Source organism: Paramisgurnus dabryanus, chromosome 10, assembly GCF_030506205.2.
Source record: "Paramisgurnus dabryanus chromosome 10, PD_genome_1.1, whole genome shotgun sequence".
NCBI lineage: Eukaryota > Metazoa > Chordata > Actinopteri > Cypriniformes > Cobitidae > Paramisgurnus > Paramisgurnus dabryanus.
The window spans coordinates 28,435,800-28,460,821 of NC_133346.1; the positions used below are offsets into that span (position 1 = coordinate 28,435,800).

The window sequence follows — 25,022 nt, forward strand, 5'->3', positions numbered from 1 at the left end:
GTGTTTGTATGTGTTTATGTTGAAATGCATGTGCATTGGATGTGTTTTCGAAGTTAAGTTGAAACTGATTGCTTTTTTGTGAATATGTGATGATATAAAATTAAGCTGCTTTACATGATTATGTTGATCTTTTTTTGACCATTATAATTGTTTTGGTTTATAAATCCACTGTGACAAAATAAGCTGAATAAATGCTGACACATTCAGACATCATTACTCATCCTACAAATCTCAACAATGGTCACAATCATCAAGCAAATTCAGATAAACTGATCAACTGCAATGCATGCAGGGAGTCATAAATTAGTTTAGTACTATGATGATACCCAACATGCATTGCAGCATGAAGCTTTCTTTTGTTGATCGTCACCATTGATGAGATTTATAGACCGATTCATGATGTCAGAGATAGATTCATTAGCTTAATCTTCAAGTGTTTTTATAATTCTCAAAATAACAGACTTGACACTACTTCCAACTACTACTGGTATATCCATTTCTTACACAACTTTAACAATATTTCATTAATATTTTTAGGTATATCTAAAAGAATGAAACTACTTGATAACATTAGATCTTTGCTTCTTTGCAATAGCATATGTATTTTAAAACACTGCTTCAACAGCCAAAGAAAACTTACCATTAAAACACAAGAGTCAGTGGCCCGACTAAAGCAAACACTGATCAGAATAATGATGATTTGTCGAACTTTCAATATTTTTTCAATATTAATTGAGGGTGCAAACATGATATTGATTCAATGGTATTAACATTGATAAATCAACAATTTTTTTTAAAATTGTTTCAATGGTTGCATGCTATCTGGGTACTCAACAAATACTATTCCACTGTCAGTACCGTAACCACAAAAAGTTGTGGTACTGGCAAAAAGCACAGTGTTAAATTATCTCTCACAGAGTTGATTTCAACACTTTTTCAGACTTTATATAGTTCCACACTGTTAGCCCGGATATTGTCTTTACTTAAACAATCAAGTATACATCACTTAATTTTGTTCTGTTTTGAAGCCAAAGCTTAAAAAGTTTAGTTGAATTAACTTTTAAGCTTACAGAATCCATTAAACTAAAACATTCAATTAAAATTAACTATTAGTTGTAAGGAATACCCATAATCATTTGCGCCTGAAAATTTTGATTATTTTCTGCTTTTTCACAGAATATAAACTGATAAGAACTTTCCCTACTCAAATATTTGTTAATAAAATGCATAGGTGTCATTTACACTGGGGAAATTGACATTTGAAATGGCTGATTTTGTCCCCACCACTTTTTGTAACATTTGGTTAAAATGTTCTGAAAAATCAAGGAATACCTGTGCGATCTCACTGCAAAAAATACTTTCTTACTTAGTATTTTTGTCTTGTTATCAGTAGAAATATCTAAAAATTCTTAAATTAAGATGCTTTCTCTTGATGAGCAAAATGACCTAAGAAAATAAGTCTAGTTTTTTAGACAAAAAATATACAATTTAAGTGAATATGTGATTAAAACAAGCAAAAATATCTGCCAATGGGGTGAGAAAAAAATCTTAAACTAAGTTTAAGCAAAAAAATGTAAGCAAAATTTTCTCACCCCATTGGCAGCTAATTTATCTTGTTTTAACTAGACTTATTATTTCTAACTTCATTTTGCTCATCAAGAAAATACATCTTGATTTAAGAATTTTTAGATACTTCTACTGAAAACAAGACAAAAATACTAGGTAAGAAAGTCATTTTTTTGCGGTGTATACTTAAATTCTTAGTATTTTTGTCTTGTTTTCAGTAGAAATATCAAAAAATTCTTAAATTAAGATGTATTTTCTTGATGATGTTAAAAAATAAGTCTAGTTAAAACAAGCAAAAAAATCTGCCTTGAATTTTTCTTGAATTTAGTGTTTAAGAAAACAATTTTAAGATTTTTTGCTTACCCCATTGGCAGATTTTTTGCTTGTTTAACACAAAATCACTTAAATTTGATATTTTGGTCTAAAACTAGACTTATTTTCTTGGGTCGTTTTTGCTCATCAAGAAAAAGCATCTTAATTTAAGATTTTTTTATATTTTTACTGAAAACAAGACAAAAATACTAAGTTTTTTTTTTCTTGAAAATAATTTTTTGCAGTGTACAACTGGTTTTGTGGTCCAGGGCCACATATGTTGCCTTGTATGCTTATGGTGTGTTTTCTTTTACATACAATTTTGTGAAGTCACTGTTCAGGTGATCAGTGTTTTTCCGTACATGAACCCTGTTCAGAACATTTTATTGTATTTCTCTCCACAGTACTGACAATGTATGTCAAAAACACAGTTTTGTGTGGGTTATGTTTCTGTGGAAGTCACGTTTATTCAATGATTGACTTAAAGTCAGTCATTAATTTTGTGTTGTAACACCATTAATAACATAAAAAGTAATATAAAGTGTTAAAATCTAAGGTTATATGCAACGGGTTTACTCACAAATTTCTAGTAATGTCAACTAATCTGGGTTAAGAGTGCAGGAATATTGGAAGAAATCAAAACATTAAGTCTATTCAACTTAAAATTGTTGTTAGGACAACTTACAGTATATGTTTAAGTAAACTTCAATTAAAGTTTTTAAGTAATAATTACTTAATAGTTATCCGGGCTTACAGTGCACACTTATCAGAGTTAAATAAAAACTTTCAAGATAGTTACATTTTTAACACTAGGCCAGGGTTTCTTTGACTCACAAAAGTGTTAAAGGAGTCATATTATGATAATTTACTTTGACATTTATTTATGATAACATGTAAAATAAATCATCGGTGTCCTATGTGAAGTTTTAGCTCAAAATTCCTCACAGATCATTTATTGTAATATGTAAATACAGTATGTTCTTGTCCACAGGAAACTTTATTTGTACAGAATCTCCTTTACCAGATAGAGAATATTACTGTTCTTTCTTTAACGGCAAGTCTTATAAAAGAAAAGCTCAAAATTAAATATATGTATTGATACAAATACAACAAGTACACAAATATTTGTTAATGGTTTATTTTTGTAACCTTAGCATTTTACTTATTTACTAAATTTAGGATGTGACCGTACTTTTAGACATGGTCTTCAACACTACAGAGAAGATAAACTCATCATCCAGTGACCCAAAGAAACAAGCGTCAGATGTGTTAAAAGTCAGTGAGAAACTTGTGTCAATGTTGGTGAAACCAACCAACACCTATGACAATGTCAACTTCACTCGTGCTGCTGTAGGTAAGAGAGAAACAACTATCATCGAAACAATACATAATGTAACTGAAGGCATGTGCTCATGAAATAACCTTTGATGTTTTCATGACATAAAAATGTGTGTGTTTCTTTAAAAATCAGAGGCACAAATCTTCATGGTTGGACCGAATGTCACCTTAGATAAAATCCCTCAGCTCAGCACAACAAATGCTTCAATAGACATTGATCTCATTGGGATCGCCAAGAACAATCTTCATACAAGTATGCATAAATATTGTTGTAGCTTAAAAAAAACTCAACACTGCCAATAACTATTGTCACAAGAAATTCCCAGAATGGTTTCACTTCATCTGTAAAAATTAAATCAGTGAAATTAGGTCATTGAAATTTGGCTCTCCTTATGATGTCATAAGGAGATCTTATTATAACAATACAGCCCCTTAATCTAGGGTTGCCACCTGTCCCGGTTTTACCGGGATTGTCCTTCTTTTTACTAACCTGTCCCGGGAAAATTATCAACTCTCCCGGGACACTGAATGTCCCGGTTTTCGAAAGCTATGTGAATATATTATTTAGCGCGCGCACGGCAGAGACGGAGACCTTGCGTCTGTGTGTGCCTCAATAAACGCATGTAAGACAGAGAGCATCCTGATTGGCCTGTTTCGGTAAATCAGCCAATCAATTGTCAGTGTGGGCGGGCTTTTATCTCTTCTCCCGAACCGAATTATCTAGAAACAGGCGAAAATATAAGACACATTTTACGCCAGACTACACGAAAGTGTACCCCTGTCTTAAAAGAGTTAAAAGTAATAACAATCTTGCATGCTGTACAGTTTGTAACAGTGACAGCATTGCCCAGGGGGGTTAAAATGATTGTAAAATACATGTTGAGAGGTGAGTTCAACAAGTTTAATTTCATTTTTCAGGCCGGCTAGTTGCTATTTAGACCTGTTTAAATGGAATATAAATAAAACAGTTTACATTAATAGTATAAGGAGCTTATATAAATTGTAAAAGTGATTTACATATTTTAATATAATTAACAAATAATTGGGTATCACTTTACAATAAGGTTCATTAGTTAACATTAGTTTACTACATTAGTTAACATGAACTAGTAATGAACTGCACTTATAAAGCTATTTTTTAAATCTTTGTTAATGTTAATAATACATAATTTAAATCTTGTTAACAAAGTCAATGCACTGTGAATTAACATGAATAAACCATGAATAGCTGTATTTTTGTTAAGTAATGTAAACAAAGATTAACAAATACAGTAACACATGTATGGCTTATGGTTAGTTCATGTTAGTTAATACATTAACTAATGTTAACAAATAAGAATTGTAAAGTGTTGCCAATAATTGCATAGGTCTAAAGAAATATTATGCTATGGGGGGGTTAGGGGGCTTGTGAGCAAACCAATTGGTCGAGTCATCGATATGTCCCGGTTTTTTATCAGACAAGGGTGGCAACCCTAACCACGGCACAGCCATTTAGTGCAGAGAAAAAAAGAGAGAGAAAATAATTGACAGCACAATTGAGTTTCAATTGCAACAAACCACCATCATTGTGATCAGTGTTTGCATTTCATCAGCTCATTTGCATTTGAAAGGACACACGCAAAACACCACAATTTTGCTCACACGTACAAAGTGTCAATTTTATCATATTAAAGTTTTTCTCAATTGCTTTGGCTCATTTCTTGAAACAATTGTGTCGTGGGAGCAGGCTTCACTCAATTTCTTATAAATATTATAAGAGTGCTTGACCAGACGTATAAGTAATTTAAAAGAAGAAAAAGAGACGCACTTTGGATATAAAAAATATGTTTTATCTGCAAACTGCGCCCTTTTTCTTCATTTCTTGAAACAGAAATTACATTTTCAAAACTCTAAGATAATTTGGCAAAACAGTCTTACACTTCAGCACAACACTATAGCTCACTTGCAAAAGCTAATCCTTCTCCCAAAACAGTTCACTCATGTGTCAAAACTAAATTTCCTTCTCATTTAAAGAGCACCAATTATGCTAATAAATTAGCACGTTAGCACGTTATTGTAATATCCCATAGTACATACATGTTATTAAAACTTGAACTAATGCACTGTGAGTCTTATAAATTGCTTACATACCTCACCGATTTCTGCATGTCTGGAAAACGCTCGGATTTAGTTCCTGTCTCCGCCTCCCAAAATGTCTAGTGTATTCGGATTGGTCAGATGACTACTCAACTGTTATTGGTCAACTGGGTTCGGCGTGTGTTTGAAAGGTTACGCCCCTGACTAGGCGTGGGTTTTCCGGTTCTGACTGTGAGTCACAGGCAACGTAAACAAGCGCTATATTTCTCTATAAACGATGGTGTCTGTACTGCCTTACCACTTCAAGCTCGATCCAGAGAGTTCAGACGGCCATTACGATATAACCGTCTCCGTCAATGAACGCGATTAGATTTAACTTTTTTAGGTGTCCTTAGCTCTGCCGGAATGCTAAACGAAGACGAAAATGGGTTGCATAGACATCCAAAAGGTAATTATAACGTACTACATTACTTTGCAAACTATATGGAAACACCAAATTTAGCACATAGAAAGTATTTGCTGAAATGATTATAAAACTATTTCATTTGTTAACATTAATTTACTATAGTAAACTTTATTATAAAAGACTGCTTACATACTATATTACTGTGCAAACTATATGGAAACACCAAATGTAGCACATAGAAAGTATTTGCTGAAATGATTATAAAACTATTTCATTTGTTAACATTATTTTACTATAGTAAACTTTATTATAAAAGACTGTTACATACTATATTACTGTGCAAACTATATGGAAACACCAAATGTAGCACAAAGAAAGTATTAATTGAAATGAATGTTCTACATTATTTCACTATGCTAAACTTTATTATGAAAGACTGCTTACTTATAAGTGCTTTGTTTTTACTTATTAGGTTTTAAGGAGAATGTAACAGGTTCCAGGGCCTCTTAACTGCGTGATTCATCATCCAGGTTTTGCACAAATTGTCTAAATCCCTACACACAGAACATTTATTGTACCGACTATAAGCCTTTGAGGTGCAGGACTAGAGTAAGTTTTATTACATTTTTAAACCAATAACACTAAAGTATCATTATAGTAACAAAGTACCCAAAAGAACAAAAGATGTAACTTTAAAGAAAATATAATAGTCAGTCAAAAGTTTTTTTTATTTATTACAAATATATATTTAAATGTTAAACAATATACAAATAAACATACTTTAGTAACCATATTGTGCTCTTGTTTCAAAAATTGTTCAATTAATTTCTTACAGCTATCTATTCAGATAAATGGCATATCAAAGCTTTGTCAGCTGGTGCTATTTAAGACGACACTATAAGGTAATCATCCTGTCGTGGTTTGTTCTCCAGATATGCTTGGAGTTTCCTGATCAGATCGGTCACAATTTTGGCTTTCGACGACCCCTGCACTGAAGATGGCATGCAATCACGTCCTCCTTTGAAGGTCTCTCAAACTGTGATGCCAGGTCCATTGGAATCAGTGTTTCCTTCAGCTTATCTTCAAATACCTCATCAAACACAAGCCTGATCACATCCTCCACATAACTGTAGAAATATTGCGGTCAATAAATCTTTTGTTTTGATCATTTATTTCCCTGCTTCATACATTAAGTTTTTAATTATGAATGTATTTGAAATAAAACATTACTGCTTACGGTATGTCACTTGTGTGTTTTGGGAACATAGCCTTGTACTTTCCCTCTCCTGCTTTTGTTACGGCTTGGTGACATTGTAATGGATGGCTGCAAGGTACAACCTGTAAAAATATAAACAAGCAATTAATTTATTGTAAAAGTAAATACTACTTTATTTAACACAGTTACTAAAATACTTAAATACCTGCACAGCATTCCAATAAATGAGAAAATAAATTTTTTTTAGCTGCAAATCTGAAATCTCAGGCTACGGATGGCAAAGGCATCCACTGATGATGGTGATGGAAACATTGTGAAACGATGCTACTGCCTGGGTTCCTATTATTATGCAGAGAAAAAAAACTTTGTCATCATCAGTTATACATTTAAGACTGGTAGTGGTTTCACTAGCTAAATACATCATATGTGTTACACACCTTTGCTCCTCATATGCCAGTCTGACTCCTTGAACTGTGTCTAATGATGTTGCATGTTTGCATACAGTGTAGAAGGATGTGTCCAGCTGCGAATCTAGGACTTAGACAAATAAAACAAACATGTATTTAGTCAAAAAGACATATTATAACAAAAGAGTACAACGACTATAAATCGTAAGACTATTCATTAAAACGTAAATGTATTACATATTACATGGCCCAACATAAGCAACACACATTACGTGTTTACTTCGTTTCAAAATCTAAGAAAGCTTCAAGTAAATACAACAGTAAAATACATATAACTTTAAACAAATCATCTGTACTTAGAGTTTCTTGAGTTTAATCATGAGAACAAATTTTACCGGTAACAGTTTAGCTGGTATTTGTATTTAGCTTAGCAACTTAGCAAGTTTGTAAACATGTCTAAACCAACATCGATAAAAAAACGATAGTCTGCATAATTCAACATACATGTGTGTAAATATGGTACGTTGTTTATGAAATACAGTATTACAACACAAAACAATTAGCTTGCAAGCTTAGCTCTACACGCACATTGGGTTACCGGTTACGTAACGTACAGTAAAAGGCAAATAATAAAAGTGAATACTTACAGCCTGTGATCCAGAAGTGCACAGTAATCCAACTTTCAGGAGGAGACGTCGCGCAAATCCAGCTTCGGTTCATGAGAAGCAGTTATTGTGAAAACTCCGTGAACAACTTCTGACTGGATTTTTCCGGAACCGTATTAAACATGATGTCCTCTGTGGAAGTCCATAAAGTGCTATTTTGCCCTCGCATCTAAAGAGACAGCGTCTACTCGAGAGATTTAATCGCTTAAACGATGAAACAAGAGTTTGCAAACAGAGTCAAAGCAGGGACTCACAACCTCCGCCATTTTAGCTCTCTTCTGACTCGGCGCTCCCCACCCCCGTCTTTGAGGGCGTACCCAAGCAAAGCAGAGAGGGCTGAACTATGATAATGTTGGTCTTATCTACGTCACTAATCCCAGGAAGTAAACTGTTGCCTACAATCCGAGTGTTTTTTGTAGTCCTCGAACGTTAGAGATGAAAACTCGCGTCATCGTTTTCTTTGAGGTATGTACTTTTTGAATATCGTTAGCATGTACTAATACACACTTACACACAAAAGGATGTTTAAAAACGTGTATCCCATAATAGGTGCTCTTTAAACAGTCAGTGCCCCCAAAATGCTTCGTCCCTTTGGCATTGTGTAAGCACTGCAAGTCAGAATGTTTAGATGTTTTGTCACTATGGCAGGGGACCATTGAAATATCCCTCATGTCCACCTTTCAGTCTACCAGTGCTTCAATGACAATGGTTACTGTACTGCTTTTTGTCTAGCTAACAAAATACAATTGTGTATAAAACTGAAAAAAGAAAAGATTTTAGAGTAAGAGTAGCCTCCAAGGTTTGACATCACACATTGCACTCATACTGCCAAGGCAATTGGAACCATTATCATTCACACACATAAAGTAACTTTCATACATCAAAGTAAAAAGAAAATGTACACAGCATAATATACTGTAATATAAACACACAAACAAAAAACTATGAAAATTATATGCAGCCTACAGTGCTGTAAATAAAGCTGGAGTTTCACAACTAACAGTTCTTCACTTGTCGCTGTCCTCCCTTTCCTGGCCACCGTCCTCACCCTCATGGCCATCCATACGCTGCTGCCTGTCTGACCACAGATTCTCGTCCACATCACAGCGTTTATTCTCCCTTCAGATGCATTGAGGGAAGAAACCTATCCCCTACACTGATCTCCTGTAATATCCTCACACACAGCGTTCATTGCATGGACCAGGGACCGTTGATCTTGAGCCCGATGCTCATACAACTCCACCTCCAAGCAGAAAAAACTCCTCAATAGGAATGAGGAAAGAAGTGTAAGGTGGTAGGAACACCATGACCATCCTTGAATGAGTAGTGAACCAGGCCCTAATGAAGCGGGCCACGGTGGAAAATCACATTCTCCCATACAATGACATTGTGGTAGGTGAGGCCCTACGATACCTTTCTCATTTTAAGGGATGAAATCAAAATGAAGGCAGTCCTTGAAGATGAGGAGCTTCTGTGTATAGTATGGGCCAGGACTGGGGATGTGGGTGGCCATGTATGGCAGCACACATAGTTATATTGCCCCCTCACTGGCCTGGGACATCTACCGTGGCCCGGTGGCCAATAATATTACGGCCACGTTTTCTGCCCTTGGCCAAGCTGAAGCCAGCTTCATCCACAAACAAGAGGATGTGAGGGGTCTCGATTCCTTCCAATGCCATTATTCTCTACAATAGCATAAACTCCTCCTTCGTTAGTCAAGTTCTAGTTTCACCTGACTGTCAATTGCTGTAATAATGTATCAAATGTTCAAAGGATTCATTTATGGTATTCATGGTATTATGTTCTTGACTAATTTTGACAATTGAACAGACTATTGTGCATGTGATGACAATGAAATTCAATTCTGTTGTGAACAATTGCCAAGTGGTTTGGAGGTTTGTCCATGTTGTTTTGAAAATGTAATTTCTGTTTCAAGAAATGAGCCAAAGCATTTTAGAAAAACTGTATAATAAATTATCTATGTGGTATTTTGAGCTAAAACTTCACATTTGTACTCTGGAGACACCAAAGATTTATTTTACAGGTTGATTAAGTCTTGTGACATGGCCCCTTTAAAGTCTTTTTAGTATTGTCAAACAAAGCAGTGTAATATTTTCAAAGTAATACTCCAATACAGATTTACAAATTCATATATACAAATTGTTTTGTTAGCCCTTTATACGTAATTTAGGTAATCATTTATGTCAGTAAATAAAGTAAAGCACATTTATGGTTTGTCTTTCAGTTTGTTTAGGTTTGGTAAATGGGTAACCGTTACTTTAAATCAGTGATTCCCAAATCCAGTAAACATAACAAGCAAAAAAGTAAATATAGAAAACAGTTGTTTTAAACATTGTGCGAACATTAAAACATGACATTGTCATAACGTTTGAAAATTCAAGCAACCAAGAAACATTCTAAAAAACATAAAAAACCTGGAAACTTTTTATGTTGGCAGAATGTTTTTGGGACTGTTGGAAACGTTCAAGGAACATTCTTAGAACTTTTCTCTGTTGGCTAGGCTGGAAGGAGCATAATGAGTGGAATCAGGTGTTTCATATAAGGAGACATCTAAAACAATGGCTGTTTCTTAATATGCATTCTTCAGCGATCTTGCGTCCTTGTGTTCTCACTCTACGTCATCATTAACAGACGAAGTTCAATTCCAATTCTCAAGAACAGTACAGAGGACGGATAAAAAAACCCGGATGTGTTCTTGATATCAAGGATGCATCGAGTGCAGACTTGCGGGCCGAAATCTGGGGAGGTCAGGTGACCAACAGGAACCTCGCACACATCTCAATTCTCACAAGTGCGTTCTTTGTTTTCGCGACCTTCTGAGTTCGTTCTTCCCAGGTTGCCTGGCAAGACCAGTCTTCATGAGAACGCAAGTCCGTTCTTTGCGTTCTTGGAATTGGTCATTCTGGGAGGGGGGATTTGGGAACCACTGTTTTAAATGGTTAATTTTTTTACTGTATAAACATTATGTTTTATATTTAAATCAGGTTTATTTTTTAGTGCTTCTAAATAAATCTGCTGTTGATATCGGTGGAAAATAATCCACAAATAATTTGTTCCTTAAAGCACTTTGTTTATATCAAACATGTACTAGCGCAGGGGTTTTCAAACCTGTCCTGGAGGACCACTAGTACTGCACATTTTGCATGTCTCCCTCATTAGACAAACCTGGTTTAAATCTTCAGCTCATTAGTAGAGACTGCAAGACCTGAACTGGGTGTGTAAGGTAACTAAATGAGGTGTCTCACAAAAGGGAAACATGCAAAATGTGCAGTACTAGTGGTCCTCCAGGACAGGTTTGAAAACCCCTGTACTAGTGAATATTTTCAGTAGACTTTAAAAATTGGTTTGCTTGAGAAAACTTGAAACTATACAGCACAACATGGCAATAATGAAAATGTGAAACATTAATGAAGAATTATTGCAACCAAGCACAAGTGCCACACTGTTGTGATGCGCCCGCATTAAAAATGTAAACGAAATGGGATTGTCCTTCTCTGTATCTGTTGCAGTATCAGCAGCTGTTGCTTTCATGAGCTACAACAATATGGAGGACCTACTAAAACCAAACTTCTTCAACACATCGGATAACACAGTTAAAACCATGATGTCCACTGTCATCACTGCTACTCTTCCTAAAACCACAAACACAACCCTCACCAAACCAGTCAACTTCACCCTCCAACACATCAGAGTGAGTTACTCTCATTAGCTGCATTTCCATTGCCTCTTTGCGCAAAACTTTAGCATTATTTTCAAAATGTTAAAATATATATATTTTCATGTCTCCATTAACAATTAGATGTGACTGAAACTTAGTTTTTCATCTGAGAGAGACTAGAGAGATTAATTGTTTTTAACCGAAGGAGACGCAAGAGTATTATCCCAACATGAATGCCAAGGAAAACCCTTATAATTAGGAGTGGCAACATTATAAAGAGCCACCCACTGGCCAAACGACAGTATCCAATGGCGTGGGCGAAGTTATCAGCGTGTTTTGTCTTTTCTCTGTGCTTTTGACAGAATTGTTTCTGTTTCTAATCTTAATCTGACTTGAATTGTAAATAATAAATAATATTGTTGATCTTGATCATAGTTTAACAATAGTAACTTTAATCACGTCAGGTTATAGACATACATGTAACTCTAGAAATGTGAATACATTACTCTACACTTAAAGCAAGGCTACTTCATTCCAATTTAGGTTTATCCTATTCAGCCTTAAGATGAAGTTTCTCCATTCCAGTTATAAGTTGAGGCTTCTAACATGTCTGGAAACCAGCTTGATCTCATCTACACCTGCAACTGAATACGGAAAACATTAAGGTCATTCCTCCTGTCCTAAGATGCTGATGCTGCACCGACACATAATGCTCTACTCTTACATCTTGTTTAGATAATCTTTGTCCTCTGTCATCCAGACCAGCTTGTCCTACCCCCTCTTGCCCATGGTTGTCTGATATTCTCCACGAGCAAAAGATTACTCAGGGCTGCTGAAAGGAAATGGCACAAGTATAACAACCGAGCAGACCTGTATCACTACCAGTCTCTTCTCTCCTCTTTCTGGTGAGTCCACAGCTCACCAGATGGTCTCTGGGGTTCTTTAGGGATCAGTGCTTGGTCAATTCCTTTTTTCCATCTACACAACATTCTTAGGACCTATCATACAGGCACATGGATTCTCCTACCACTGCTATGCTGATGACACACAGATCTTCTTCTCATTTCACCCTGATAATCCCACCACATCCTGCTAAGAAGACATCTTGGATGAAGAAACATCACCTCCAGCTGAACTTCGCTAAGACAGATTTGCTTATTTTTCCAGCACAACCCATGCACAACCTATCCATTCAACTTGTTAACACAACCATTTCTCTTTCCAAAATGGCAAGAAACCTCCGTGTAGTTTTTTTATGATGAACTTTCTCTTATAACATTGCAAAGACAGCATGATCATGCCTTTTTGCTCTAAACAATTTCAGGAAGATAAAGCCATATTTCACAGAGCACGCAGAACAACTTCTGATTCAGGTCCATGTAATTTACAGGTTGCAATAGTCTTTTTGCTCGCCGTGCCCGTACTTCCTTGCACCAGCAGTGTTCCCCAAGTCCCTGGAGGATCACAGCACTACAGAGTTTAGCTCCAACCCTAACCACCTGTGATTTTCTAGTGATCATGAAGACCTTGATTAGCTTGCTCAGGTGTGTTTGATCAAATTTGGAGCTAAACTCTGCAGTGCTCCGGCCCTCCAGGGTAAGATTTGGTGAACCCTACTGTACGATTTATTAAACCTGTGGTTCCCAATCCCAGTCCTCCTTCCTTGACATTGAGAAATGGCTATAGACTGGCATCAGGGAGATGGCTGACGCAGTCTCGTCCCTGTCTCCCCTTACTTCCTTACTCTACCGGTTTTTGATGACGCTCAGTGGGTATCGATTTATAGTGTTAAGCCCACTGGTCAGGGACGGGACTCTGCTTCTTGTTAAGAGATTCAGTGCGCCAACCTAAAGTCATGTCTATGTTGAGGTACTTTCAGTCTAATTTAAACTGAGGTATTCTCCAATGTAACTTTTACTGAGTTATTCTCTATTTCAACTTAAGTGTAAACCAAGGATATGGACTCGAGTCAGATGTCTCCAGTCCCATATTTGATGACTTGTGGCTCGACTTGACATAATTAAAGAAGACTTGAGACTCGACTTAGACTTTGACAGCAATGACTTAAGACGTGACTGGACCTGTGACTCAGAAAGACTTTATAATCAGAACCTTAAGTCCTCAATTTAACACCTCAATTTGTCTTCTCTAATCGCTCTGTTTAATACTGACCTACAAGTAAATTCATCTTTTTTCCAATATAAGCACTGATTAATAACTTTAAGAACAGTTGTAAATTTCTTTCTAATGATGATTGAATATTCTTTGTGAAGGAGTTTGTATCCGGAGGAAATCTTTCCTGTGTATACTGGAACATCAGTGAGTGGATTGTAGATGGTTGCTCTCTTGTAAAGACCAACAGCAACTACACAGTGTGTTCATGTCTTCATCTGTCAACATTCGCTCTTATTATGGAAACCAGCAGAATCCCAACAAAGGTAAGAGAACTTAAAACCAGAAAAGCCAATAAAGCAGTCACACACTTTAAAAGAGAGAGAAAAAGTGACCTGAAGCAGTCTATGCAAGTAAAAAAAAGACAAAAAAATCTTTCATTTTTGATGTCTCTTATTTTCTCAGGATGATCCTCTGATGGAGTTGGTGAATTTGGTGGCTGTGATCGTGGGTTTGGTGTTTACTAGTTTGGCTCTATTGACTTTTGCTTTCTGTCGATGGAAATCTGGAGTGAACAATGTAGCTCGAATCAACCTCTGCATCAGTCTGCTGTCTGCTCATCTTCTGTTCTTACTCACACAACGCTTCCTGACTCTCATAAAACCTCACAAGGTGAGAATTATTCATGACATACAACATCTTTAAATGTGACCTATAACTGACTGCAGTCTCTCTGTGTATGAATGATTTATTATTTAATAATCTTTCAATCTCATCAGGAGTTGTGTGCTGTGATATCAGGAGCTCTTCACTTCTTCTTTCTCTCCTGCTTTGTGTGGATGTTCATTGAAGCTGTGCTGCTCTTCATCTGTGTGAAGAACCTATCAGAGATCAGCTCCAAACAGAGGGCGGTGCTTAACAGTGGATTCTTGATTGTGATTGGATATGTGATTGCTTTTGTTATAGTGGGCCTGTCTGTTGGACTGGTTCCTGAAGCCTATGGGAGTGAACAGTATGTTTGAAGATTTATATTATATGTTTGTTATATAAGCAGAGACATGTATCTAACAGACAATATTAAATGTTATGCTAATATTTCAAATGTTTTTATTTCCTGTAAACAGATGCTGGATTAAACAGGAGAAAGGCTTTATCTGGAGTTTTCTGGGACCTGTTTGCTTCATTCTTGCAGTATGTTTAGTTTAGATTTTTTTTTAACTCTTTTAACCACTGGAAAACAAAGTGATTGTTTTTTTATTGTTTTTTTCTGCAGATAAACATGATTCTCTTCATCAATATCATCATCAGTCTGAACTCAACTCTCAAAAAGCTCAACGCTGAAGTTTCACGGATGAAACAAACCAAGTAAATATAATTTTTAAGAGAGAAACATATATGGACAGTCAAGAAACACATGGATATTTTTTCATTCTCTTTCTGCAGGATTATGGTTTTTAAAACTCTGGCCCAGTTTGTGATTCTTGGTTGTCCCTGGATTCTGGGTTTCTTCACTGAGAACAATCAGATGATGGAGATTCTCTTCCTGATCCTGAACTCACAGCAAGGAACCTTCATATTTCTGGTCTACTGTGTCCTCAGTGATGAGGTGAATCATCATTTACTCCATCTCAGACTCATTCTTTCATCATATTAGATACACAATTATTTGAATGCTACCTGAGCTAAAACCCCACCCTCATGTAACCTTAAATACTGTACATTAGAGAGAAGCAGGGAAGTCAAAGCTTTAGATTTCTGCATGACAGAGAGGGAAAAAACAATTCCTGTATTCTTTGTTTAATTTCAACCGTTTGTGCAGTGTTGTAACCTCCTTCTTCTCATCTCATCTCTTGTTTAGGTAAGACAGCAGTGGATGAGAGCTCTCCTCCCTTCACTTAAATCCAGAACCATCAAAAGTGCCCCCTCAAAAAAACACTGGGAACAAGACTGAATGAATGACTTAATTCATTTAAAGCTGCAATATTTAACGTTTGCCTCTCTATCATCATCTCTGATTAAAACATAAATTAGACTGAAGTTGTGCAACTGTTATAAACACTGTCTTGAAGTCTATCTACTTACTCAGTAACTGATTTTTTTATAATTTTAATCAAAACAATGTTGGATGGCATCTTTCAATAAAACATGTCACATATTCTCTTTTGAATAAACATTTTTATGTAAGTGATATTTTACAGCTGTCAGTAGTTTTATTAATTTTTTTCTGGGTGAGTGTAGTCATGAACTTTTATGTTTCTTTTTAAATTGTCTCTATTATCCTACTTAAATATTTAGTCTGAGGTACAACACAGTTTTAGGAAATTTAAAATTACGAGCTGTGGTGGTATTGATGTACAATGGTAGATTAAATAAAATGTTCAGCCATTGTTACACATTTCTAAAATAAATATATTTTGCATATTCATTTTATTCTCTATTTTATGTGTAATGATGTATTTGTCTTGTTTTGATGAATAACCATTAAATTATTTGAAGATTATGCTGCTGTCATGCATCTGTGTGTTCTGGATTTTTTGTTATGCCTTTTATTTTGTAACATGTTAACTTCCTGTGACATCTGAGGTCTTTGTAGTTTTGGATGCTGCCCCGTCCTAACTGTGTCTTGGATTATCGTGCATGTTTGAGTATCACTTTTGTTTTTACTAAACACTATCATATCTGCAACTGCCTTTACATCATAATAAAAACCCTACAAAAATCTCACATCACAAAAACAGCATTCTTCCACCTTAAAACATCGCCTGTCATGCAGAGAAAAAGTAAAAATAAAATACTTTGGATAAAGCTATTTTGAAGTTTGTTGAAAAGCATATATTTCAATTGTTACAGTTTATAGGCAGTTATGCAGTACAGAAAAGACAAAAAATTCAAACCACTTCATTTACATTGCAAATATCAAATTTTGCGTTTTCCTTCTTTGTTTCTGTGACACAGAACCAGCCGCTCCACAACAGGAGAATGCGTCGTTTCAGGTCATTTTCCATTACAAAGCCTTTATACAATATCTGAGGCTTCCTCTCAAGCCCTGCATTTTAATTACTTAAAATAATTGTCACAGAATTCAATTTAAGTATGCTTATGTGTATGAGTGTGTTGAATTTAAGGAGGAAAGAGAAATAATGAGGTTTTACATTTCTTCATAGGCTGATGAACAGATAACTTTACTGTTAACATGATTGACACATAGTATTTTCTCAATTTATTACATCACTAGATGTAAACTCAGGTAAGATCTTTGTTTCTCCTGATAATAAATCTAATGATAAACTGCCAGCAGTATTCATAATTTGTATGTATCTCAATGATTTTGTCTGGTTTTAGAGAAATTCAGCTCATGTTCTAAACAATATAATCTACTAAAAGTTTTTACATACAGATGAATAGAATGAGTGGATATAAAATGTAAACCTATCAAACGTTTTAAGTAAATAATATTTATAAATTACAATTCAAATTAGGATAATGCTTAAGAAAAGAAAATTAGTAGCTTAGTTGCTATTTAATGATACCCTTAGACAGACTTTATTAAGTACACATCTTGGTAAAAATTGAGAAAGTGTTAAACTCTAACCAATACATTGTTAAAATCAGCTAGTTTACTGTACCTATGCACACCGTGTGTGTGTGTGTGTGTGTGTGTGTGTGTGTGTGTGTGTGTGTGTGTGTGTGTGTGTGTGTGTACCTGGTAATTATCACGTTGTGGGGACCAATTGTCCCCACAAAGATAGGAATACCAGTGTTTTTGTGACCTTGTGGGGACATTTTGATGTCCCCATGAGGAAACAAGCTTATAAATCAAACAAAATGATGTTTCTTGAAAATGTGAAGTAGTAAAAGGGTTTCTGTGATGGTTGGGGTTAGGGAATGGGGCAGGTAAGGGGAATAGAATATACAGTTTGTGTGGTATAAAATGCATTACGTCTATGGAATGTCCCCACAAAACATGGAAACCAGAATGTGTGTGTGTGTGTTTGATTTAGATTAAATGACTGAGCTTTTCCCCATAACATAAAAACTATAACCATATAAAAGCACAATCAAATTGGAAAATGCATTAGCGGCTTAAAAAGACCATTACATTTATATTCCTTGATGTTTGTGAAATGATATTTGACCCATTTAATTTGCCTTTTTAATTAAATATTGTATAAAGACAAGTGAGACATAGCTTGACTTCCCATTTACATCATGTTAAAATTATTGTATCACTATGGGGCGGTTTCCCGGACAGGGATTAGACTAGTCTTAGACTAAAATAAATGTAAGAGCTGTCCAAACTGAAAACAACTTGCACTGACATATCTTAATATACATCAGTGCCCTTTGTTTTGCCTCAAAATGCACACAGGTAATGTTTTTAGTAGGGTATGTTTGTTAAAACTAGTTATATTATATTTCTTAATAAAACTAAGGCCTAGTCCTGGATTAAGATAATCCCTGTCCGGAAAACCGCCCCTATAAGAATACATGCTAAATTACGCCATTACATAGTGTGATAAGTGTGATGTCACTATGACAATCTGACAGTAGTTTAACAGATTCATAGCAAATCATGTCACATTAAATTATGATATTAGCAAAAATCCTAAAACAATCCAACACAAGTAAACTCTCCTTAACAGATCAAAAGGAAAAACAATATTCAAATGAAAATCTTACTAGCACATTACAGTTGATATCACTAAACAAAGGTGCTTTTGAAACACTAACAATAGTTGGTTAATATATCTTTGAAATAAATAAATAACAATCGGGTAGTACAACCTGATAGGATAGGTAGCAAACATTCCAGAACTTAAACAAAGAACATACAAAATCTTACATGTAGTCAAAACTACACACACATTTTAGAGATTTGAGAGAAGTTCTATAAAGCATGAAACAACATTCAAAAGCAAAACATTTGAAATACTAACAAAAGGTCCTAAAAAATGAATACAAAATAAGATGCAAACATTAATACTGAAAAAAAAAACAAGTGTATAAGAGGACACATATTAAACATTGCAGTCAAATAAAGGAAAATCCTATAAACAAAAACTGTATATGATTGTCTGCTGTTTAAAAATGACATTATTAATCAAGTTTCCCCCAGGACAAAAACGACTTTGGTTTTTATAACTACAGTACTATGCACTATGGACAGGAGTGGGTAGTATGAACGCAATGTACAAATGCAAAAAAGCAAACTAATACAAAACAAATACATAAATAAATAAAATTCACATTTATCGTATTTTTCACACAATTGTATATTATTCAGTGTACAAACCTTGATTTAAAGTGTCTACTGTAGAATGTTTATTAAAGATTAATGTTTATTAAAACCTGTTAGAGCGAACCAGGCTCGTGAGCGGTCCCGACGTGTTTTTGTTTACAAAAGGTTCAGTTCACAATGTATTATATTGATGAAGGAGATGATATAATATTACTGTAGCTCTGATAAGTCTGACATGTAATATTCAGACTATATAACAGTCACTGTTTTAGGTAAATAAAAATCCTCACCTGACAGCTAACTCAACTACCTTGACAAATGTGCTAGTCGCTAATAAGGATAATCTACATAGCTAAAGTTAGTGGAATAATTATAAAGTGAAGAAAATTAGAAAAATTGTTTTGAATTGTATGATCAAATGCAGAGTTATATGTTTGTGGTATATGTTTATGGACACATAAACATTTCCAAAAGCACGCAAAATGTTAGCGGTACGCGCGCACACAAACCAACACACACACAAGCCATCAAATCACAACTTATTGCTAATCTTGAAAAACCTCACCATGACAATGAATCTATTTCCTCACATACACTTTTTATAACTTACTTTTTTGTTCACAAGTTAAAGAAATATTGCCCACCCTCATGTTGTTTCAAACCTGTGTTATACTATTTCTTCTGAGAATTTTTGTGAAAGAGTTTTGAAAATCCTTTTTTTATACAATAACAGTTCATAGTGAATAAAATAGAGAATGGAAAAGAACAAAACAGTGATTTATGATAAAATTTTAATTTTCGGGTGAACTAACCCTTTAATTTCATGGGTTTTTAAAGGAATAGTCTACCCTTTTGCCATATTAAACTATGTTATTACCTCAACTTAGACAAATGAATACATATCTATCTTTTTTCAATGTGTGCACTGTACAGCGCGTCGTGAATGTGTTAGCATTTAGCCTAGACTCATTCATTCCTATGGTACCAAACAGGGAAACCACCAAACACTTCCGTGTTTTCCCTATTTAAAGACTGTTACGTGAGGAGTTATACCAGTAAGTATGGTGCCACAAAATAAAACTTTTTTTTGGTACCATAGGAATGAATGGGGCTAGGCTAAATGCTAACACATTCACAACGCACTGTACAGTGCATGCATTGAAAAAAGATAGGTATGTATTAATTTGTCTAGGTTGAGGTAATAACATAGTTTAATATGGCAAAAGGGTAGACTATTCCTTTAAGTTATTGGGGTGGTTTCCTGGTCGGGGCTTAACATAGTCCCAGACTTAAAAGCATGTTTGAGCCACCTTAATTTTAAAACCTCTTGCACTGACATATTTTAATATGATCTCCATCCCTCATGTTAGAACTTGCGTGCCAGGTTAAATTACAACACAAGAACCCACAGCAGAAATTTCCTTACAGAAACCTACTGTGTGGCTTCAGAGGACCTTGTAAAACATGTATGGTGCTTTTTCTTTGATGAACTTGATGTATAAAACTCACAAAGAACTCTCTGTATATTAAAAAAAGTAAAACTCTTTTGTTTCAGAAAAATAAATAACACAAAGATTTATAAAGACATGAGGGTAAGTGAAAAATAAATATTTTGGTGAATTATTTCACTCATACTACATGGTTTAAATGTCACTAGGCATAATAGTGCTTCATTGAATCCTCAGCTTAACAAACAAAATGATTGATCTTCAGAAACTGCCTATAATCAATGGAGGACAAAAATTAAGGCCCTAAATTGCAGCTGAATCCAGCTGTGGTTTTTAATAGGGGTATCCAAAAATTTACGTCTTGTTGCGAGTGAACATGCGCTCGCCCCTCAAAGTGAGATGCTGAAGCTGGTACTGTAGCACCTCTGTATCCGCCGGCTCCCTGAGACTCATCTTGTCCAGGTTGAGGTAGTCCAGGGACTTTGAACACATCCGCTTGCCCTTCAAAAGGCAGACGGGAAGGGGACCATGTAAGGCCTTGCTGGGCTCCCCGGCAATCAAGGATTTCAAGCAGCTCTCGCCCGAACTAGGCATACGTCGTCTCCTGCGTCCATTGATGGCTGGAATATCGTACGGTTGATAGTAGCGGCTTTTGGCTTTGTATATCCGAGAGGATCTGTGGAGACCTAAATCCACAGGCTTCTTCACAGGGCTGGGCAACGCCTCTGTATTACTGGTGTCTGGACTAGACCACTTATGGGCTAATTTAAGAAGCTCCTCGCCTGTAGTAAAACCTACTAGATAGTTTGAATTGATGTGAAGGATTTGGTATCCTGAGACAGTGTTTTTAATGGGGGAGCAGGGAGTGCTGGAGCAGCGGGGTTTGTCGGCCTCAGGTTTCAGGGTGGTTTTGACCTCAGCGGCAGGTAGAACAGATATGGGTGTCCTGGACACTCCACTGACATCCATCTCCATCTTTATTGACATGACCTGGCTGAAACAGAGAGGATGAGAGAAAAATTATTTTTATATTGTAATGCTCTTACATATTTTTTATGATTTTCCTTGTAAAACCTAATAAGATAAAATAAACAGAAATTATTAGAATTTTTGTGATGGTTTCTACTGACATTTCAGCAGATTTTGATTTAGTGACGCTGTTTGCTAGCCATTTTAACACTTTGTTGTGCTGATGGATTTGTAGCTTGACATAGGTTGTGGTAGTGATGGGCAATTTCGTAGCACGCTTCATGAGGCTTCGAAACATTTACAAATCTTTTGTTTCGAATCATTGGTTCAGAGCTTGTTTCAAACTGGCCAAAGTCACGTGATTTTAGCAAACAAGGCTTCATTACATCATAACTGTTTCAAAAATTGGACGATTCACCAATAGGGGAGTTTATCACTAATGACCAGTGTAGGTGAACTCGGGTCAGTTTTTTATAAAAGTTCATAAAACATTCATCCTCCTGACTAATAACACTACCATTTTTCTACTTTTTGTTTATAGACTGATTTAATGACAAAAATGTGCATAATTAAAATGGGAATTCGTTTTTTTAATGATTTGTTTGCCATAAAATAACTAAAAACACAGAATACACTTTTAATTATGTCTTAATTAAATGAAATAATACATTTTTCTTAAACATATTTTTAGAACAATCTTGCTATTATTTTGTAAAAAGTGTCACATTTTTGGACGATCTTGCTGCTTTTACACTATTTTGACCAGCAGGTGTCACCAGCGTGTATGGTGTTTCGAACGCTTCGAAAAACTGAATCAACTCGGAAGCAATTGGTTCAATTGATTCAAAGCTTTGAAAAGCTTTGTTTCTCCCATCACTAGGTTGTGGTGTCACATTGGTGTGGGCCATGAATATTGTTAATCTTGGTGCAGAAAAGGAAGCTGCAAACAAGAGACTGTGCCTTTTCCCTTTCATATGGCTTACAATTGCCACCTCACATGCATTTAGCTTTTGTTTCCATTTTGGGATCCTAAGCAAGCCAGACTTTATATTCAGAAATGTCAAGCCAGCCATCATAAAACTAACATTTACCATTGCATTGTGGCCGATCATTCAATGTTCAATGTGTTTAGTCGAACAGTTGGGGGTACCTAACTGTCATCTTTACTGCTGCCTTACAGCGTTACATCCAATCAAAAAGTCCTGCCGCAAATTTGGTCTAGCACTGATCTTATGGCAGCTCTAAACAATATAAAATAGATTTATAATTACTTCTTTTATATTTTAGGAAACACAATAGGCTGGAAATTAATATTTTTCTCCAGACTCAATTTTCTTTTTTCCATATTAAAAGAGAGCAACTAGATGGTAGCAAATAAGCAATGATATGCCAATGTCAAGCCCATTGCACGGAACAAGCAATTATAGCTCAAACATGCAAACAGTCCTTATTATATATTAAGCTGACTCAAGATATAAAAACGCAAAGCTGTAATGTAAAGTCACCCATCACAGTGCAGCAAGTATACTTCTAAATCTGAAACAACGAGTGGATTAAGCTCTTTTAATCGGCAAAAGAGGAATAGAAAGAGAAAGAGCAGAAGTAAAAGTGCAATCTTATAAGTAAAGAAAGCTACATAAACAATTATAATTTATGAGCAAATTTTATTACCTTATTTGTAAGAAATGCAAACCTTTCACAAAAAAAAAAAACATTACCTAGCATGTATTCGCAAAAGAAGGGATTTATAGTTAATATATATGGTTAAGTAAGAGCTGAGTATGAGTTATAATGGATTACCATCTTTCGTCCTGTTTATCCTCCTGCGCATGATATTCAATAGGACTCGCTTTACACACATAAAGACGCTTCAATAAACATTTTCCATGTCACGTTATGAGTAATAACATCATGTACATTTGGACAAGGCTAATATATTTTTCTATAGCGTCGTTGGCAGGGCAGCAAGAGCGTTTTTTGACCCTCTCACCAGAGGTGCTGTGAATGTACAGTAAGAAATGCAAACCTTTCACAAGGAAAACCCATTACCTAGCAGCTTGTCAATTTACAGTTAAACAAGTTTAGAGGTCACTCATGCAAGTTGGTTTAATCATTGTAAGTAAAATATCATTTATTTTATTAATTATGAACATATTATATTTATTTGCGAGTATTAAATTGCATGTCTCAAGATGACCTACACTACCAGCTGTGTTATTAGTTTCAGTTGATTGTTATCGGGACATAATAAACTTTGGTATGTTGCCACTGGCCAGTCAGAATCAAGTATTTCAGATATTATTAATAAATGTCTTAAAAACTAACCAAACACAAAAAAAAACTTATTTTAGTTCTATATTGATGTTTAATCTTAGAGTTAATCCATCTTGCTCCTGTATAGCTCAGTGTTACAGCATTGCATCTACAGCTCAAAAGGTTATGGGTTCGATTGAATTGAATAATGTTTAGTGTACATACATTATCGAATAGTATGTGTATGAAACCATACCCACATATGAGGGCCCGTTTAATAAAAAAGAAAATATTTTATGTAGATTTAATGCACTGCACGAGATGTTATTCGCAAAAGAACAGATTCATAGGCATAATAATAATAATACATATATAGCCTATGGTTAAGTAATAATAATGGATTAGCATCGTTCGTCCTGTTTATCCTCCTGCGCAATGATGGTCAATATGACTCGCTTTACACGAGTAGACGCTTCAATAAACATTTTTCATCGTCACGTACTGCGTAATAACATCATGTAGATTTGGACAAACAAACATCCTTCTGTACATCATCTTTCTACAGTATGGGGCTGTGTCAGATCCACTGCCACCATTTCGCGGATTACAACACCACTGGAATAAAACGTCGCAAACGCGCCGTTGTGACACACACAGGCACACTCTAATGATTATGCGGATTGGTAGAGTGATATGAGAGTGATTAAAATGATGAAAAGCATATAAAGTCAAACCTGATTATCAAAAGCGCGCACCTGAGCTTGACTGAACCACAGCACTGATTCTCCTGTCAGCTCTCAGCGTCAGTGACGACATCAGTCACGTGACACGAGATGCTCGAGCTACGAGTCACATGATTTTGACCAGAGTCGTATAATAACAGAGTTACGAAACGCTTTGATCTCGCCGCCGCGCGGTCACGTGATTCATGTAACGTTCTACAGTTCCAAACCAAGCAGGGCTGTCAATCTGTTTGCATAGGTTTTCAGCTATTTTAGGTAAATATTAGCTTGTAATGGGAATTGATCACTATACTTACTGTGTTTATAACGTTTTTTTACTAGGGAGTGATGGAAATACAGTAAATCAGTTAATAAAGATAAACAGTTAATTGTGACCCAAATATAACTGTGGTTATCTATACCAACTACAGCAACACAGTTTATCTTTTATTTTTGTAGCAAAATATGGCTATATAAATGGCTATCAATCTGCTAAAAACATAATTCCTACTATATTAAAATCACAAAAAAGATCGCCAACGCGGTTATTTGTAACAGTGAAGCATAACAGAAACACACTAAATTCATATTTTAAATTCACATTAAATGTTAAT

At 35.4% G+C, this 25,022-nt stretch overlaps 2 protein-coding genes and 2 long non-coding RNA genes across 5 annotated transcripts; 2 read left to right on the top strand and 2 right to left on the bottom strand.

Annotated features, from left to right (window-relative positions):
- Positions 1-2,932: 2,932 nt before the first annotated feature.
- Positions 2,933-16,230, top strand: LOC135753595 (adhesion G protein-coupled receptor E3-like). Its single transcript, XM_065271565.2, has 10 exons — positions 2,933-3,232; positions 3,350-3,469; positions 11,517-11,698; positions 13,939-14,103; positions 14,243-14,449; positions 14,557-14,789; positions 14,902-14,968; positions 15,051-15,142; positions 15,221-15,383; positions 15,636-16,230. The coding sequence occupies exons 1-10, from the start codon at positions 3,079-3,081 to the stop codon at positions 15,726-15,728; spliced, it is 1,476 nt and encodes a 491-aa protein (XP_065127637.1). The 5' UTR covers positions 2,933-3,078; the 3' UTR covers positions 15,729-16,230.
- Positions 5,226-6,747, top strand: LOC135718262 (uncharacterized). The gene is made up of 3 exons (XR_010520707.2): positions 5,226-5,740; positions 6,171-6,228; positions 6,631-6,747. It is a non-coding gene; the product is annotated as an uncharacterized lncRNA (long non-coding RNA).
- On the bottom strand, positions 6,690-8,406 carry LOC135718261 (uncharacterized). Its single transcript, XR_010520706.2, has 5 exons — positions 7,969-8,406; positions 7,352-7,445; positions 7,120-7,253; positions 6,936-7,036; positions 6,690-6,825 (listed from the first exon to the last, which is right to left on the bottom strand). It is a non-coding gene; the product is annotated as an uncharacterized lncRNA (long non-coding RNA).
- Positions 16,231-17,916: 1,686 nt separating the features above from the next.
- Positions 17,917-24,519, bottom strand: macir (macrophage immunometabolism regulator). 2 transcript variants are annotated; one of them, XM_065240572.2, is made up of 2 exons: positions 24,421-24,519; positions 17,917-21,458 (listed from the first exon to the last, which is right to left on the bottom strand). In XM_065240572.2, the coding sequence occupies exon 2, from the start codon at positions 21,449-21,451 to the stop codon at positions 20,819-20,821; it is 633 nt and encodes a 210-aa protein (XP_065096644.1). In that variant the 5' UTR covers positions 21,452-21,458; positions 24,421-24,519; the 3' UTR covers positions 17,917-20,818. The 2 variants fall into 2 exon arrangements, with proteins under 2 accessions (XP_065096644.1, XP_065096645.1); XM_065240573.1 differs by having other exon boundaries at positions 24,442-24,505.
- Between the last annotated feature and the right edge of the window lie 503 nt (positions 24,520-25,022).

Coding starts and splice junctions, on each gene's coding strand:
- LOC135753595 (XM_065271565.2), top strand. CDS start 3,079: ATGGTCTTCAACACTACAGAGAAGATAAACTCATCATCCAGTGACCCA. Junction 14,790..14,901: donor GAAGCCTATGGGAGTGAACA/GTATGTTTGAAG, acceptor TCCTGTAAACAG/ATGCTGGATTAAACAGGAGA. Junction 14,969..15,050: donor CTGTTTGCTTCATTCTTGCA/GTATGTTTAGTT, acceptor TTTTTTCTGCAG/ATAAACATGATTCTCTTCAT.
- macir (XM_065240572.2), bottom strand. CDS start 21,451: ATGTCAATAAAGATGGAGATGGATGTCAGTGGAGTGTCCAGGACACCC.